Source organism: Gymnogyps californianus, chromosome 1 (assembly GCF_018139145.2).
Source record: "Gymnogyps californianus isolate 813 chromosome 1, ASM1813914v2, whole genome shotgun sequence".
Lineage (NCBI taxonomy): Eukaryota > Metazoa > Chordata > Aves > Accipitriformes > Cathartidae > Gymnogyps > Gymnogyps californianus.
Window position 1 is genome coordinate 174,596,485 of NC_059471.1, and position 18,160 is coordinate 174,614,644.

The 18,160-nt window shown below is 38.3% G+C and overlaps 1 protein-coding gene across 1 annotated transcript in view; it reads right to left on the reverse strand.

The window, feature by feature from the left end:
* The window catches only part of OTOGL (otogelin like), a 100,963-nt gene that overhangs the window by 77,634 nt on the left and 5,169 nt on the right, over window positions 1–18,160 (reverse strand). The window contains exons 5-16 of the mRNA XM_050902545.1: window positions 17,123–17,221; window positions 16,273–16,427; window positions 12,893–13,014; window positions 11,481–11,686; window positions 8,569–8,693; window positions 7,858–7,964; window positions 5,467–5,573; window positions 4,643–4,768; window positions 3,819–3,927; window positions 3,520–3,566; window positions 1,973–2,118; window positions 271–394 (exon numbers count right to left, since the gene is read on the reverse strand). Of these exons, the coding sequence (XP_050758502.1) occupies window positions 271–394; window positions 1,973–2,118; window positions 3,520–3,566; window positions 3,819–3,927; window positions 4,643–4,768; window positions 5,467–5,573; window positions 7,858–7,964; window positions 8,569–8,693; window positions 11,481–11,686; window positions 12,893–13,014; window positions 16,273–16,427; window positions 17,123–17,221 (1,473 nt within the window). The remainder of the gene's footprint in view (window positions 1–270; window positions 395–1,972; window positions 2,119–3,519; window positions 3,567–3,818; window positions 3,928–4,642; window positions 4,769–5,466; window positions 5,574–7,857; window positions 7,965–8,568; window positions 8,694–11,480; window positions 11,687–12,892; window positions 13,015–16,272; window positions 16,428–17,122; window positions 17,222–18,160) is intronic.

The window sequence follows — 18,160 nt, forward strand, 5'->3', positions numbered from 1 at the left end:
TAAACACAAACAAAATGAGTGGAATTTCTAGGTACTCTGTAAGATAAGAAATGCAAAGAAATGAGGGCATAATGAAGGACTCTATTTCACAGGCTGAAAAAGTACGTTTCTAGAGCCATTACTAAGGTTATAAGAAGTAAGTGATTGTACATTTCATAAGTTATGTTTGAAGAAATTCCTTTTTCATAGACAGATATTATTAAAAAGCTTTGGACCATATAAAAGAAAGAATGTGAACCCTGGTAAAATTCTATTCCATGCACTTCTTACCATTAAGGTTAAAAACTTGGTTAGCGCCAGTTTGGACTTGACCATGTCTCGTGAGAGTTACTTGTTTGCTCACATCATCTTCAGGAACTAGTGTTATAGACTCAATGCAGGCGTGGTCAAAGTTCTGAGTAGAAACAAGTTTCACCATCAGAAACAGGCAAAGTCATTAATATTACCATGGAAAGCAAAAATGAACAGGGGAAAAAACAGATGTATAGAAAGGAAATACCAGAACTGTCATCAGGTAAATCAGTTGTAAACTATCACTCAAAGCATTAAATAGAGCACTCGAAATCGTAGGTAGAACATAATAAAACACTGCATATACATATAAGAGCTAGGAGAATGCATTTTAGCTATTACAGCAGTCTGGTAGTAAGTGGACAGAGGTCCTGAAGTACTGATACTGGTTTCAAAAGGCCATACTTGCATGGCCACCCTGGGTACTCCTCATCGCTGGGTTAAAACAGTGTTTGAGCAAGAGTCTGACCCCATCTATATCCAGCTAGTGCAACCAGAGCCCAAATGCAGCAATGCAGGAGAAAGAAACTGTTGCACACATGAAGGTGCTTCTCACCTTGAAATGTAGTCATCATCTCTGGCTGCAGACCAAAAGGATATAATTTCTCCAGAATTATACTACAATAATTTATAAATATCTGACTATCAAAAAATGGTGACTTATAAACTAACTCACACCCAACATTTGAGAGTGCTATCCAGGCAGAATTTATGAACCTAAGTACAGGACAAAAGGTGACACGTAACCAGCTTAAACCAAGCATCTTGTGCTCCCCAGGGTCCCTATGTTTTCACCCAGAAACTTTCCAAGTTGCCTAGAGTTGTGCTAAGGGTCATTTCCAGTAGCATCCTTGTCTCTCAGTGGCTACCTAACCAACAATGTCATGCTTGAGGCCACCCGAAATGCAGAAACAGGAGTCTCAACACCTATGCAGAAGGAGGTGCTTACAAAAAAGGCAGAGGCACCAGCTCATAGTCTAGCTTTTGAAGGGACATGAGAGACAGTCCCATAGTAGGGCAGCTTCAGTACATCACTCCCTGCTGATGAGTTCAGGCATCCTAGCCCTCAGCACACGAGCAGCTGTGAGTCACAGTCTCAGAGCCCCTTCTCCTGAGAGCCTAGCTGACTAGTAACATCATTAAATCCAGTCTCATAGATAAGTACTTTTTATAAGCACCTCTATTCATAAAGCCTGTGTTGGATACCTGCCAAAATACTTTCAAACAAATAGGTGTGGTGGCTAGTCTCTTCAATACTTTTCTAAAAGGCATTGTTCCAACAAATTAAATGTGCTATAACATATCAAATAAAAATCTAAAGCTACCAAAAAAACCCCCCTCTTGCCTAACTAGCAGTGTATTAAACCTGTTCAGTGCTGCCAGCAAGAGCTTTTCTGAAGCCTAAGACATCTGTTTGTACCATAACCAAAGATGTATGTACTTGTTTAATGTGTATAAATGAATAACTCTTTAGACTTTATCCCTCTAAAGATACAATTGATTTTACAAAGGGCAATACAACATGTAGCAATACAACTGCTTATAAAAAAAGCTGTAAAATGCTTTCAATTTATATTTTCTGTTAAACATAACCCAATAGTTTACAGCAGAACCTATACAAGACTGCCTGAAATATGGATGAACACATTTGTTGTGAATGTTCAACGAAAATGTGACTTACCTGTCCACAAGGTGCTTTCTGTAAAGTGATTGTGAATTTGTTTTTCCCGGTGCCTTTTACCAGAATGTACTGGCAAATCCCAAGAAAGGTAAAATGACGTCCATCAAATGTTGTGAAATGAGAGCTACCTGTGATGGAGCACTCAGCTTGAGAGAAAAAGGATAAAGAAGAATGTTCATTTGCATAAGAATGTATCATTATTCTGTAAACGATGGAAGAGAGATAAATAAACTTTCTCCTTATTTCTAAGCACATAATCCAGGCTAACTTTAATCTATCTAGCTATTATGGCATTTGGAAATAAAATATGTTATATACACCTATTTCCATCAGATACCATCTCATATTGCACACACTGATGTGCAGCATCTTTTGGTTCTAACTAGATGAGATGCCTTTGAGTCATGAGTTCTCTAAAATACAGAAGAGTTTTCTCTTTATTACAGCTCTGAAGTTTCCTAGAATCTTCTTCCTCATCATCTTTTGGCATGACTGAGTGTGAAAGAGGACAAGCTTCTTTCTGCTTCCTTCTAGGTACTATAGCACTGCTTGTTACCACAGGCATGAAGAAGCTGCAGGTGCCTGTCCTCAGGGCACATCTATATTCGTTTTTCAGTTCTGATCAGGAGTGCACTGTTGAAGCAAGTCTCGAGTGCATCCCCACATACTGCACTTTCATTCACACCATGGGGCAGTGTCAGAGCACATGAACTAGATTCATTTTGGCTGCGACTACTGCAGGAGGTGCTCTGTGGGAGCACATCTAACCTGCTCCTGCTACTAACAGGCATTCAGTCTCTAGGAGCAGGCTAGAGTAGTCATAATTAACCCCCCACATGCACACACAACACACACAAGACATATGGAGTGGTTCTCAGTGTCAACTGTTTTACACTACAGATCCACCCTGTCAAGCCTTGCTTAGTAACTGTTAAGCCTTATTAATTACCTCATTCAGAGGGGGCTCCTTAATTTGTAAAAAACTCTTTCACACGTTTCATAGCATAATCTTGTCTAAGATACAGAACTGTCAAAGGAGTTTCACTACCTGACTACTGCATGTTCCTCTGAGTAACTCATTACAGAGATGTAATCTTTAAAGATAAGGATCACTGTCCAAACATGAACTGCTGTTACAAGGGAGAAAATACAGCACGCTGAGCATCAGAATGATGTTTTTCTTACTATTTGCATTACAATTGCAGCTAGAAGTGAGGAGATCCTTATACTTGGCCTAGGTACTGCACAGGCAGTAGAAATAAGCTGCCTGCCCCAAAGAACATAGAGCGTAAACAGGAGATAGAAAACAAGAGGTGGATGTAACACACTGATTTAGGGAAGCAAATGAGAAAAGGTAAGATGGGTATGGTCAGGCAGTTAACAGCTTCACCCCAGCTGGCCCACTGCTACTCTCAACATCCATTTGCTTAACCTTTCTTCTTAAATTACCATCCCAAGCCCTTGGATCATATTTGGTTCTGTTGTCTTCTGAAAAGTTCATCCCTTATGTTCACTGAGGAGAGAAAAGAATAATGAAATACAGATACCTGGGCAATCATGATCAGTGCAGTTCCAAATGCCACCAATACAAATACTAAAAAGAAAGAACACAAAACACAGAAATTCAGTGTTCTGATCTTTAGCAAAAAGAGCAGCTTTGAGCTAATTAATGTCTTGAATTCACCTGTTCCATAGAATAGCCTGCATATTTTAGTGATACACAGGGCCCAGACTGTAAAACATAGATACTAACTATTCTTTAAAATGTAGGTGTGACTATGATGTTAGACTAACTATGGGCAGCAGTCACAGAGAGAGGAAACACAGATGTGAGGCTTTCACATACCAGTTGCTACATTCTTGTTCAATTTTTGAGCCTACAGGGAAGGCAGTTCCATGATAAATACAAGGACAATTCGACACAGAAATACAAGTTCCATTTTCCATAATGAGACCTATTGGGAGGGAAGTTAATAAATGAGATAAAAAACAAATTAACGAACTCCAGATCACTGCTCTTCCCCCATCTGACTCAAACATTCGAATCTGCCAGAAGGTGATCTCACCAGTCTTAACCAGGGACCAGCAAAAAGAGTTGCCCAGCACGTGCAGAGAGCTCAGACTGAAGAACAGTGAAGCTCTCTCAAAGCAGGTATCACTCTGAATAGTTTCTTTATGAAAAATGTCTGCCTTAAGCATGTACAACTGTACAGACTCAACAATGAAAAGATTCTGAGATCACATAATGTTTAGTCCTTCTATAACAGGACTGTTCATAGTCCAATCCCTGATTTTTATTGAGTACAGGTCTCCGGAAGTTTGTTTTCTTGTACAGAGCATAAGACACATTCTGTTTAAACAAAACCTCAATAGATTCTGGAGTAATTCAAATAAAGTGGATTAAATCTATGCAATGTCTTATTGTAGCAAGCATTAGTGATGGCTCCAGATTTTAACTGATATTTCATTCTGAGCCACCTTTGTATTCTAGAGAAATGTTTAGAACACAATAAAAGGAAGAATCACAGTGAGAATAACAACAGCTAGAGCAGAATTTGCAATATTCATATTTTCAGGCTTTAACTTTAAGCACAGACTATTTAGACAACTTTATTATGATGTTGGATATTAACTTTACACATTTTTTCACATAAAATTGACAGTACTTACCATCTGGACAGTAACAGCCATCTAAGCAATGTAGGTTGCTGCCAAGACAATCTTTTTCAAATGTGCAGGTTGGTGGACAGCAACTGATACAGTCACGGTGTACAAAGCTGTCTTCACACTTCTCAGCTAGAAAAAATATGTGGTACATTGAACATTAGTGCAATTTCTCTTTCCATACTGGAGCCCTCTTTTCTCAAACAAACAATTGTGCAGTGCTTCTGGTATAGGTAATTATTCAGATCAGGTACAATGGATTGTTTGGAGAGGTTTTAACTGATGAACTGTGGTGAATCTCTCATCAGTATTTAAGTCTTTCTTTACCAATGTCTTCCATCACCCCTCCAAAAGAAGTTGGAGTTTCTGTGGCAGAGGAACATGTGGTCATATCTCAGCTAGTTCAAAGTCTTATGCATGACACTGAACTGCAATTGATGGGTGGCGGTGATAACTAGAAGGAGCTTGATTAACTATTGATTCTGTTATAGGGCCAGTAGAGGCTGAAAGGTCATCTGGGAAGAGGGGCAACATCAGATCTCCACAGATGTTTGTTCTTTGTCCTAGAATATGATCAGCACACATGATGTTTCAAGCAATCTGTAGAAACAGGAATTTTGTATGGATCTAAATCAGATCACAATGGAATTAAAATATTCCTCTAGCAAGTCATTGACTTCATTGTTCGCCAGCAATAGTGAAGCTGGCTGATCTACTTCAGTATCAGGTTTGAGTCCTATAGTGACAAATGTTGTCAAGATGGAATTATTTGAAATGAATACAGGAGGTATCTCAAAGGTCACATAGTATGCTTTATTAAAGAGTCTTACTACAGGCAGGAAAGTCATCCCTCCAGTCCCGCACCGGGGACCCAGCGTGAGAGCATGCTCTAGCATACTCTGTCACCGCCCTGCAGTATGTTTCATCATCATCCACTCTGAAATGATAAAACAAGAGAGTAATCAAGGAACTCAAATCCCATCTACAATTCTGTGCCACGGAACACTGCACAGGATACTTCACACATAGCTGACACCACTCAGTCATAACGGCACAAAGTGAAAATACTATGAAAAGGAACGAGCTATACTGAATACACTGTTGTGCTTTTATCATTTGATCTCACAAAAAGTTATTTCATTTTAATATTATCACAATGAACAAACCCACTAATTTATTACAAAAAAGATAAATGCTGCTTATGGTAAAAGAGAAACATGACCTTGTCTTGAAGACAATGGACAACTCAACAGTCTCAAGATCCATGTCTCAGGCTCTCTCCCTCCTGCATGACGTGGAAACTCTGACCTACACTGATAAAAGACATTCTGGTCCAAGTAACAAATTCAAGTTTCCAATTGCCTGTCAGTCCTTGAACTTAGGCGAGAACCCTGTTGGTGGACTCCTGACCTTGTGCTGAAGTGCTCGGCGCCAGAAGCATTATCCCCTGAATACTGTAGACAGGCTTAGGGATTTATAGCACGACCTTGGGCAAAGACATTATCTCTGCCTTAGTCTATACAGAAGAAGCTGTACAGTGCGTTTTTGCCAGGATCAAGTAAAGAGACATTCATCAGCGTTGAGGTAAGCTCAAATTTTATTCAGATGTAAGTGACATAAGGCGAGATACCATGAACCTTTTGTTACTGTGAAAGTCCGACAACTCCTATTACTCACTGTGGATGACTTGATGCCAAAATGAACTAGTCATAACACCACATTTCTATTATGAGCATTACTGTGACAGATCAGCTGAGTTTCTCTTTCAGCCCACAAGATCATACTTCCAAAATTAATGGTCTTAAGAATATATTATATTGTGTTTGTATTCTGCTTTCAACACATCTGTTGTCAAATCAAACACCACTATACTCTTTGTTACAGTGATCAGAGTCTCTCTAGCTCTCCTTATCTAATCCAATTAAATGGGTCTTAATAGAAAGAATACTTGGCATATACTATGGCCCCACAAAAAACTTCATAAACTGACACTAAGCCACAAGAAGAGAGGTCTCTTTTATAAACAAAATAAACCCAAATTAATGAGGTTCTGAGACACAGAAACTTCCTTCAAGGTTTTTAACGTTCACACAATTCACATCAACACAAATATGCATGTTGATAAAAATCAAATCTGCCTTAACACCATGACACTGATTCAATATCACATTTGAAAATTTGCTTTTCATTATTCTTCTTTTGATAAGAAAAAGTCACAATAAACTCCTGAGTTACAAAGAGACCATACAGAGGCAACTCATCTCTTCTCTGAGTGAAATCAATGTACAGATCATAAACTTCAGGAAGCACACTTTGGAGATTTGCCTACAAACACAAATTTTTCCATCTTGACTTTATGGTAAAGCAGAAAACTAAAAATTCATCAAAAGTAAACTAACAAGTTGTAATGGATTATACTAAGTGATTCTTACTTTGTCTTGTGATCCTTTCTGTATGTTTTTGATTAAATTGATGATACTCTGAGAAGGCCATAATAGTATCTGGTAAAAATCCTACTATTTATGACAATTACTTCTTAATTTTAAAACCCTACTAAAAAGGAAGTGGTACACTGCTCAGTCATCTATTCAATTACACTCTGGAGCACCAGTTTAACTTGAATGATAAGAACTAAACAGGATTCTGGAGAGCTAAGGGAAAAATACCAGGTTGCATATAATGCCAGCAGCTGAGGGGGTGTAACTCCCACCAAAGCCAGTGAGAGTTGACTTTCTTTTGACAACTCTGAATTTACATAAATAAAACAATTTTGAAAAATTCTACTAATTTGAACCATAGTGGTTGCTCATAAAAAGTCCAACTGTGTCAGACAAATGGTCTAACTCCTCCAGTATCATTGATATTTCCCCCTAGTATCATCGCCAGTTATTTTTGATTCAGGACCTCCAGATACAGGTTTCAGGTTTTTTGTGATTAGCAGCTCCTCTTTGGTCGTTAGCGATTCTCCGTGGATTTCTCTTCCGCGTATTTGTCTAGTATTTCCTTGAATCCATGTAAACCTTTAGCAATCAAAATATCCCTTGGCAGGCTGGTTCTGTGCCCTTTGTTTCCATACTAAATCACCCACTGAGAAACCCCATCTCTTTCACTTTGAACTTGGTTCCTCCTAACTTCCCTCAATGCTGCTCAGCTCTAGTCTCAAAAAGAGTGAGCATTCATTTCAGGTGTCAAAAATAAATACACAAGAACTCCAGTCTTACCTGCAAAGATCATTCATACAGCTAGAAATATAAGAATACGGATCAATGCTTTCATGACAGCTGAGAAAAGGAAACTGTAGGAATATTTGGCACTTCAAGAATATGTCCTGCGCATTAAGGAGAATCAGTAAACAACAGTTAGCAAGTACTTTCTGAACAAGCATAATTCTTTTTAGCTTTTTTTCCCTAATCTAGGGTCCTTTATATCCCCATTAAAATTTGAGAATCTCACAGTCTCAATTTATTATTTTGTCTCATTTATTATTCTTCTTAAAATTTGTCCTCTCTGCCTAGGCTGGCTTGATTGCGTGCTGCTCCTAAATCAGCTGGGATGAAAGAGTGTGAAATGACAAAAAAAGCATTTTGTGTCAATGCAGGAGCTGAGCATGTTACTTCTGCAGTATTTCACAATTTCCAAAATAATGAGGTGTAAGATGCCAGGACTGGAAATTGAACCCAAGTTTAATACAGCAATGAAGAGCTCTGCCAGCAGACCTGTGCCACTTGGCACATCCTATCTGAGCCTTTGTACTTTTAAGCTAAAGATCTGAAGATCTTCAGACATTCCCTAGCAACAGTCCTGATTTGAATCTTCCCTTTCTCAAAGCCTCAATGCATTTAAGGCTTTTTTCAACATGGTGTATATTGCTAGATTCTTGTACCATCACTAGACAGTGAAGATTAAGGAAAAAAAAAAAAAGATTTATTTACCTCAGTGGATTCTGTATCAGCTGAGCAAGGACTGGAAAAATCTGAGGCAGTAGGTACACAAGCTATGTCATCTGAGGTTTGCACAGCCCAGCTATTTGCAAATTCAGCAATGTCTTCTGTATATTCTCCTACTGCATGAAAACATTGGAAGAGCATCCAGGAAAAAAAAATTGTCAACACAAACACAAAAGACAGCTTGGAAATTTCTGGTAGTTTTTCAATGTTACCTCAGTTACAGATATGTTCAGAGTACGGGTAGTATAGAAAAATGTTATTTTTCTTTTTTAATTTCAGGTAGTATTTTATACTACATTTAAATGAAAAGATTAAAAAAATATATGACAAGGTGTTGGCTGGGGTTTTTTTAAGTGCAATCACTGACAATTTTATAACAAATATACAAATAAGGACAGGCATAATGCATTAAATACTTAAGAAAAAATACATTTCTTTAAAACAATTTAAGGCTTTCATCATGTTTCACAAAGGCCAGTTAGCACTATTGTCTCCCTGCTTTTCCCTTGCTGAAGAAAAGCCCTACAACAAGCACACCACTACATGCCCAGCTCTCCTCACAGAATGAGCATGGGAGAATTAATGAACAAGATGCATGACTGGAAGTCATGGCAACAGGCTGAGGAAGATACACGAACATACAAGACAGTTGGCAGTAAAGAAACAGACCCAGAATTTCCATATTTTTGCAGCAAGAACTAAATACTACATTTTCTCTGTGTTCTTAAGTATGTTAAAAAGGGTATATTGCCTCCACCTTGAAGAACCTTACAGTAATTGGTATCTATGCTACGGTTATCTATATCTATGCATGGTTAGGAGATAGGGTATTGAAATGAAATCAGCTACAGTTTTTTTCACAGAGCTGTACTATTCAAAACTTAATCTAACTTCTTCTAGCACAAGATGTACAAAGTTTGACACACTGCAATGTGGAAAGCCCCAAAGCACACTAATCAGATATTTGTACTTGGATCTCCACAAATAAACAGAGATAAGATCCTAACCACCAGTCTATTTTACTTAAGAGCCAGGGAGACTGAAAACATTTCTCCCTCTCTGACAGAATAGTTCCTTACGCAGAAAACCCTTCCCAAACATAAAAAGCTGGGGTTTGATCTAGAGGTAAACCTGTTGACATAACTCTGCTTCTGTAAAAACATTAAAAATATTTTATTTACATTTCAACATGGCTTGAAAAAATTTTCTAAAAGTCCTCAAAAAATGCCACAAAACAAAATCACTGTCCTTGAAACAGTTGTATACACAGATACAGCCTTGTATATTAAAGCAATACAAAGATGCCATTAAAGATGAAGATAAGGAAACACAAAAGGAGTTTGTTTTTAAACTATGCTTTGAAATGGAGTACATGCTTCTCAGCAACTTATTTATTTGGGGCATTGCAAATAGAGAGCATTCAGACTCTGGAAGACTCAGGATAGATGTAAGAGCTTCCCTTACACTACTAGGGGAAGTAGTTTAGCTGGGGGAGATAAATCATCATCCCAAAAGATTTATAAGATTTGGAAACACTTAGAAAAATGTTGTGGCTTAGAAGTAATTCGAATTAGCAGTCTATTCTTGTGAAGATATCAGAACTTCGTGCTTTGTATTTGCACAGAGTCAAGGCACCATGTTATACAACTGGTTCAAGGTTAAAATTATTCATAGCGCTCTTGACTGTACACTACAATAATACTATCATTTCTGGTAAAGAAAAATACTAGAAGAAATGATGGTGAAGAAATATAGCTCTGGAAATGAAGAAAGCTAAGAGCTGGAAATCTCTTGTAGCAGCTAATACATTTAAAGATACTGAAATTACTATTTTTTAGAGATCATGTGAATTCATTATCTCCTCCAAACTCCATTTTTTCCATTCTTACAGATCACTAGTTTTAACTAGTTATTAAACATACTGTACTCTGGTGTGCAGAAGTTAATGCATGAAACAGGGAACTTACTGCTCTCATGGCAGAAGAGGTATGAGAAATTTATATTGGGCAGATTTTTAAAGATTATACAAAGATACGTACATTGCATCTTCCTTCACTTAGAAAGTCAAAAAGCTCCACTATCAACCATAAAAAAAGGGGAAAAACAGGCGAGGGGAAAAAAGTTACAGTGAGATAACTTTTGTGACTTAAGAATATGCAGGGCCATGGGACTAGATTCTCTCAGCAATTAATGGTAACAGTAAAGCAGTCCTATCTTTGTTTTTATCAGAGACTGAGAAAAATATTCCTCATATTCTCAAGCTTGTTCTTTTTTTTTTTTCCCACATTCGTTGCAAGTAGGACAAAAGTCCCTATAGAGTATTCCCTACATAGACTACAGAATATTCTACCAGCTTAGCAAGTCATCTCTGCCTCAGATGCAGCATTGGGCAACTCCTCATCCTACAGGGTAGTTGGAGGCCCATAATACACCATACCAACAAAGAGATACAAGGAACTCCCTGGCAACAGCTTTGAAATTTACATATTTCAACTAGCATTTTTATGATGCTCATATAAACGAATCACTTGAGATGGTGCTTTTTCCAAATATTAATATTTTGTCTCTTCTCTCCTTCTCCCTCCATCTTTAAACAGAGAGAAAACCACAAGCATTTGTTTATTTATTTATTATTTGAAGGCACTTTCATCAGCTAAGATAAACATACCCCAAGTGCTTTGCTGAGCAAGAAAAGGCTTAAACATGCATATAAATACTGTCTTGAACTAGAACCTTTTCCCTTAGCATCTTTAATGATGAGGAAGTGTAGAGCAGATTATTCTATTTTCTACTGAAATAACTGAAACAGGACTCTGCCTTTTTACAGTATTATATTTAAAGTGAACATGGATGTTGTTCACACAAGGTAAGGGTGTATTTCTAAGCTATTTACTTACCGTTTTGCAGTATCAGGTCATCATATTTATTGCCATTAAAATTTCCACAGAGGCCACAAGGTTTTCCTTTATGATCTTCTGTCAGCTTAATATAAATACCAGAGTTTCCATCCCAAGCAAGAGAAAAACCAAAGGTAGTCTTCACCAGAATATAGTCAGCCAGTCTCTCAAGGAAAGCATTTCCAACTGTCTGAGGCAACATTAATCTGGAAAAATAAACAGCCTGCTTCAAAGATCTCAGATGAGATGAGGTTAGGGCTAGAAAAATACCACATAAAACATCACCTTCTAACTCACTAAGCCCTTTTCCCCAGGTGTATACAGTCACTTCCATTCAATTCTTCATCATGCTTTTACTGTGTTTTCTTCTGTTTACTTCTCTATATGGACCATCAAAAATGAATGCTTTTCTGCTGTATACACCTTTCAGTTGTACCAATTATAACCCTGAAAGAATAATGAATCTTTGTTTTCAAAGCCCAGCACGGGCACATTGAGGAATACATGACTTCATGAGCATGCTGCGTTGCACGAGGAGCTATGTGACACTATGACCACCAGCAGCCCTTCTGGGCACAGGGTCATCACTGGGTTACACGTCTGCAAATGAAGGAACTTACAGTACAGAAAATGCTATTGACCAAAATACTGCATAACTTCCTCCTTTGGCCAAAGACCACTGGACAATAATATTGCAGCACGGATCTAATCCTAATCTTCCAAAGTTCCTTCTGTTGGGATGAACAGTATCGCTGTAGCTATCAGTCTCAGATGCTAATGACTGTAGTATTACATCAAAGGGGATGGCAAGAACACCTTAACAACCTTCAAAATTTTCTGTACTTTATCAACCAGTAAAACATACTTATAATAGCCTTGCACTCAGCTTTTACTTATTAAAAAAAAAATTGGTAAATTTGGGGGTTTGATGTACCTTAGAGATGTTTTGTGGAATTTTTGCCCCAAAGGCACAAAGGGGACTTAAGATCTTTGATTCAACCAATTCAGACTTGTCTACAAGAAGGTTATGTCTTTTACATTAAGTATAGCTACCAAGAATAAATAATGACTGCCTTGTTCAAAATGGTATCAGGATGCACCAAGGATTAGCTAGAACTGTCTGATGCAGACTTTGTCTATACAAAGTAGGGGTGGGTAATCGTTAGGTTACAGCTGAGAAGTTGAACACAAAGTTCATGCAGGGAGTGTATGCTATCATCACTCAGGTATTACATCAGCACCATTACAGCTGCTCACACTAGAGCTCTATCAGCCCCAATACAGAACAGCGAGGGATCAATAAAGATATATATCAAATTATTTTCTCTGGCTGGTGTAAAAAGCATCAATTTCCCAAACTCCACACTATCTTTTTGCAATAAAATGTTAAAACCTACCATTAGAACACTTACCTGGTCCCATCTTTTCTTACTTCATGTCCTGAAATAATTATTTCTTCTTGGTTTGAAAAAAATAAGCTGATGGACCTCTGACAAGTATATACCGAACCGTAACAGTGAGGACTGTTATGAACCTTAGAGGGGAAAAATATACACACAATAAGAATAAATGTTTGTTCTCAATAATTTAATGCAATTTTTCATAAACTCATAGATGATATTTTACATTTCTATGCACCAGTCACTGAAAGAGCTTTACAAATAAAGGCCTAGAATATAAAAAAGTCATAGTTACAAAGATATGCAAAATTAGAAGTTCACGCTACCCAATACTACTGAGAAATACAGCAACTGTTTAATAGCACAAACCATCACAAGACAGTGGTTTAAACACTGGATGAAATACTCAGGTATTTTACGTAGATGAACTTCAGAGACACTGTAGTGAGCTAGCTTATAACTGCCAACGTAGGAGCTTGTTATTTGCACTGAGGAGACACACCGATTGCTCTGTTTCTAGAGGTCTGATCTATAAGATGGGACTACAAACCAATACAAAACCTCAGCGTAATACCAGCATTCTCCATGCCAGCTGAGTCTGGCACCAGCTGAACTACAACATGCCTTCCTGAACCACTCAGGATTTGTTGAGATTTTGGAGTGCTCCCACAGATTACTGCAGGCATCTAACTTACGTGGGTCTGTTAAAACCTGTTTCACACTGGCTTTCCAGCCTTGCTAATGGAGAAGGGCAGGCTTTTCTGAAGTCTGCCTCTCCCCATTATACATACATAGCATAGTGAGCCAGGGTATTGGTTTGAATCACATATCAGCTTCTCTAGTTTGAACACAACAACAGAAATACAATTTTCAGTCAGCCAGAGAGAGATTTGCAAAACTGTGTGTCTCAGATATTGGCAATGTGTGACTTCCGTGACTGTCCACTACTAGAGAAAGGTGTTAAACAGATCTCAGATGCATGCTTGCAGAAATGAAAACCATGCAACTCCTATCTCAGCATGTCTACAGTTTTATGGCAGTGAAGTAGGTGTTGCATAAAAAATGTATAATCAGACCTTGGAACAGGCATGATAAGCCAGCACTCTTCCTTTTTATAGTTTGGCAAAAAGGAGGCTACCCCTGAAGTCAGACTTCCTCTGCATTCCCAGCCTTCGGCATGGCAGAGCACGACTCCTGCAGGAAGGTCCTTGTCCCCAGAGACCACACAGCTTTCGTTGGCCAGGGCGTGCTCTCAGCACTTGAAAACTGTGGGTTCAGATTTACTCTGACTGATGATAGGGATATAGGTCTCCAACTTTCTGTGCATATACTCTAACCAACTAACTACTACACAGTTTTGAATTACACTCACGTAGTCTAAGTGAGTTTTAAGCACGTACCTACTCCAAGGGCTTGAGCAAAACTTCAACAGCTTTCATTAATCTCAATGGGGCTGAGCCGCCCAAACCTGTGGGATGCCCTGGACTATGGTGCTTCAAAAGCCTGTGAGCTGATTTTAGACACCACTGATTTTAGACACCACACCTGATTTTAGACAGGAGACAGGGGAATGTGTTGTGAATCTTAGATACCTATCATTACCTAAACTAAAATGTAGACAGAGTTTAAATAGCTCAAATATGACTCCTATGACTGTGTGTGTCACCGTTCTCTGAGAAGGATGGGAGTTGCATTACCAGTTTACTTGACAGTGCTGTGAAGCTAAATAGATTAGTAATTGGGAAACATTTTGCCAACATAGTAATGGAGGCCGTAAAAGTAACTAGAGCTATAGTTTTTGTAGAAAAGATCTGTTGGTAAACACATACAGTGCTAACACATATTTGAATTAATCTTCCTAAACTGACACTTAATCCTGGAAGTAAAAACCAGTTACTGTTTCTTTGAGTGAAATAAACCAAACCAGGAAAAGCATTAGAGTTTTTACATGTATAATTATAATTAAAGACATCATTAATGTTACTAGCATTGACAGATGGTTTCTATGTAAACCTGGCCCAAGACAGAAACACAATCAAGGAAAATAAAAATAATTCTTGTGTTTTCTTCTCCTCTAGAGAGGTGGATTATTAAAGCCAGAAGGACCATAATGTGAGGATTTGGCAAGGTTCTTGGCTCTCCAATTGCCCAGCCTGTAGTGACTGCAGTGCTTCAACATTACTTATGACTTTTCTGAGTAAACATTTTCAGTTTTTAGCAAAACATAACATTTGTTCCAGTGACTGAATGGTACTTTCTCTCTTTCCAGAGCAACTGGAATCCACTGAAATATTGATTCTAGATTTTAATACAATCTTGGGCTTTGCTACAACATTTTCTGAAAATAGAAAGAAAGATCATAGCTGCACACAGAATCCAAAGAATTAAAATGAAATTGTGGAAGGCAGACGTAACAGCATATGTCTATAACCTGAGTGAACAGAAATGGCAGTTTTAATGGTAGATTTATCTTCACTAGATGCTATTATCTGGGGGGAGAGGAGGTCATGTGTTTATAAATGAAAACTAGTCCTTGGAGCAGAAATCAGCATCTAGGTCTGCCCTTGCCCCTGCGAGCACTGTGACCACCAGGGCTCAGAGTTAGGACCCCTCTTGTCCCCTCTCCCCTGCCCAATTGGCACCAAATCCCAACCATTGTGTAAAAAGTAACATAATGATCTCGTATCCTCTCCCCACAGTAACGAACAGCCTGATAAATAGAGCATCTTCCTTCAAAGAGGGTGTAGGTTTGAACTCTCCCCGACTCAAAGTCATTAACCATGGATACTCAGCAATTTGAGGAGATTACTAAAAAGAGTGCCTTCCCTACATAGGTCAAGATGAAGGCTTTTGAGCTGTTAATCTTCTCAGCATGACACAGAGGTAATCCAAAATTAGAATGCAAATCCCCAGAGGGGACAGAGTTTTCCATGGGCCAGGGAGGCAGCTCCCCATAGCGTGCCGACGGCTGTGAATCGGGGCCCAGTACGCTCGGGTGCCCAGCTATCAGGCAGGTGATAGCTGTTTGCACTTTACTCAGCAACTCAATTTTTTTTACAATCTGACAGCTAAAGTTTATTGAAGTTTCCAAGGTCTGCTTTAAGATCCACTTTTGCTCCCAGAAAGGAGAGATCAGAGATCCTTTTTAGGATAGGGGGAGTAAGAAATACTTTTTTTAATATACTGACTCTGTTGATTATCATTTCATCAGTGTTTTGAGTCACTGCACATAGGCTTAGACATTTTCCAGCAGCATGGTTTTATATTTAAGTAAGCAATGAACAGTTTGATCCATTTATTGTCTCTCTACTTATTTTACTTATGATGAAAAATAAGTTCTGTAGTACAGGAATACTCAGTGTGTTATTTCTAGTGTATGCTCACATACTTACCCAAACAGTGTACTGGGGTTCTGGAGTACTGCAGTCTTTTGCAAAAATATAGGAGCAATTTCCTGGGAAGTAGTAGTAGATGCCATCAAATGTTTCAAAATGATACTGTCCCCATGATTTGCAAATCCCATCTCGGTCCTTACCAGTGTTAGGTACTAGAGAGAACACACTGATTTTACAAGCACGGTAATCAAAAATTGACAGGTGTCACAGGCATTTACAAAAGTAAGAGCTCAGAAAGGAAATAAGAGCTTATAAAGGAAATACATAGCAAGGACCAAAGATAACCTTGTTTCTTCAACTTTAAATAAAGTCAGTACATTTTTTTTAATCTTTAGGCTGCAGTTTTAGTCACGTGCGATTATCCTACATTTTTAATTTGCTTCAGTGGAGACATTTTCACTATAAGTAGAGGCAAGGGATTTAGATCTACTGCAGATCCTGGAAGACAATTCTTGTTGATCCCTACACACAGCAGATTCCAGAAACCAGTGCATTGAAATAGCTGGTAATTGTATTTGCAATAAGTCAGTGTTTGTTAGAAAAATGCAGTGACTTTTTGGTTGTTCAGCTAAGTGTAAAAAAGCTGGCTAGCTACTGATGTACTAGACAGCGATCTGTCTGTTATGGGACCTATGTATCATTACAGCCCAAGTGCTAAAATGTAGGCATTCCTGGTGTTGCTCTCTATGTATCCCTTACGCATATCATTTTAATCTCTTAGCTACTAGTGGAATGACAGTCCTACTACAGAGGAACCACAAATATGCTGTTAACAGTATTGTTTTAAAAATCTGCACCTTAAATCTCACTTGAAGCTGAAACTTGACTCTTTTGGCCCAAAACTTACCAATTTGGCACCTCCTTCCTTGAGCCTGAAATAACTGACAGTCACAGTCACCTGCCTCTGTGCAGGCTGCTCCGTTAAGGCACTCCTGAGGACATGAACCTGTAAGCAAGCATAGCAGCCTTTTAGTAGATACGGTATTTTGTAAACAGGCTGAGAGATCCACATTAAATCTGTTTATTGTTAAATCATAAACAGCTATATTAGCTAAGAAAATTAACCAACAACAATCTCCAGTTTTTAACATTTACTTAATTTTATCCTTTGTGTTCCTTCGTTAAAAGAGAAGCAAGGTTCTCTCTCGTTTGGTTTGAGACTTGTAAACTAACAAAGGAGCAAAAGGTCAACCTCCTCCCAGCAAACAAAAGGTCAAGTTCCCATGTAAAGAAACCAAATCCCAGTCCTGCTGATCTCGAAATACACAGGACACAGATTATTCTGACTGACTAAATTCAGCACAATTTATACATATATTCAGCTCCTCCCTCCTAAGCATTACAGCTTATGAACAGTCCAGAATATAAAATTTACAGAGTCAAAACCAATTATAAATAACCTTCCTCCCATGCTAAAAAAAGTCAGTTAAAAGGTTATTTCTGCTTAAAAGAGGTGACTGGAGTCAGAGATTTAAGATTCCATGGGAACGGCTTGTTTTATGTTATAATTAGTAATTGTTTCCAAAAGCAGTTTCATTAAAGGGTTTTATAGTCTGTTTGGAAGGTAAGACCTCACTGTCATCTACTAACCATTCGCTGAGGTGGGTCTAAATCATAGTTCCCAAAAAGTGGAGAAGAAATGTAGTCCCAAAGCAAAATTTCATCAGGTTTTGCAGATAGTTGCTTTCCTTCTTGGGGGAGGATTAAAACCCTAGATATAAACATTTATAATCTTGCTGATGGAGATTAAAAAAGCATTGCAAAAAGCAGGAAGTAAATGAAATAAACAGGCCCTTCCACTCCCAATGAAGCCATGGTAAAGCTGCTAGTGACATTAAATGGGAACAAAATGGGACCTTCACAGTAAAGCACACACCAATGATTA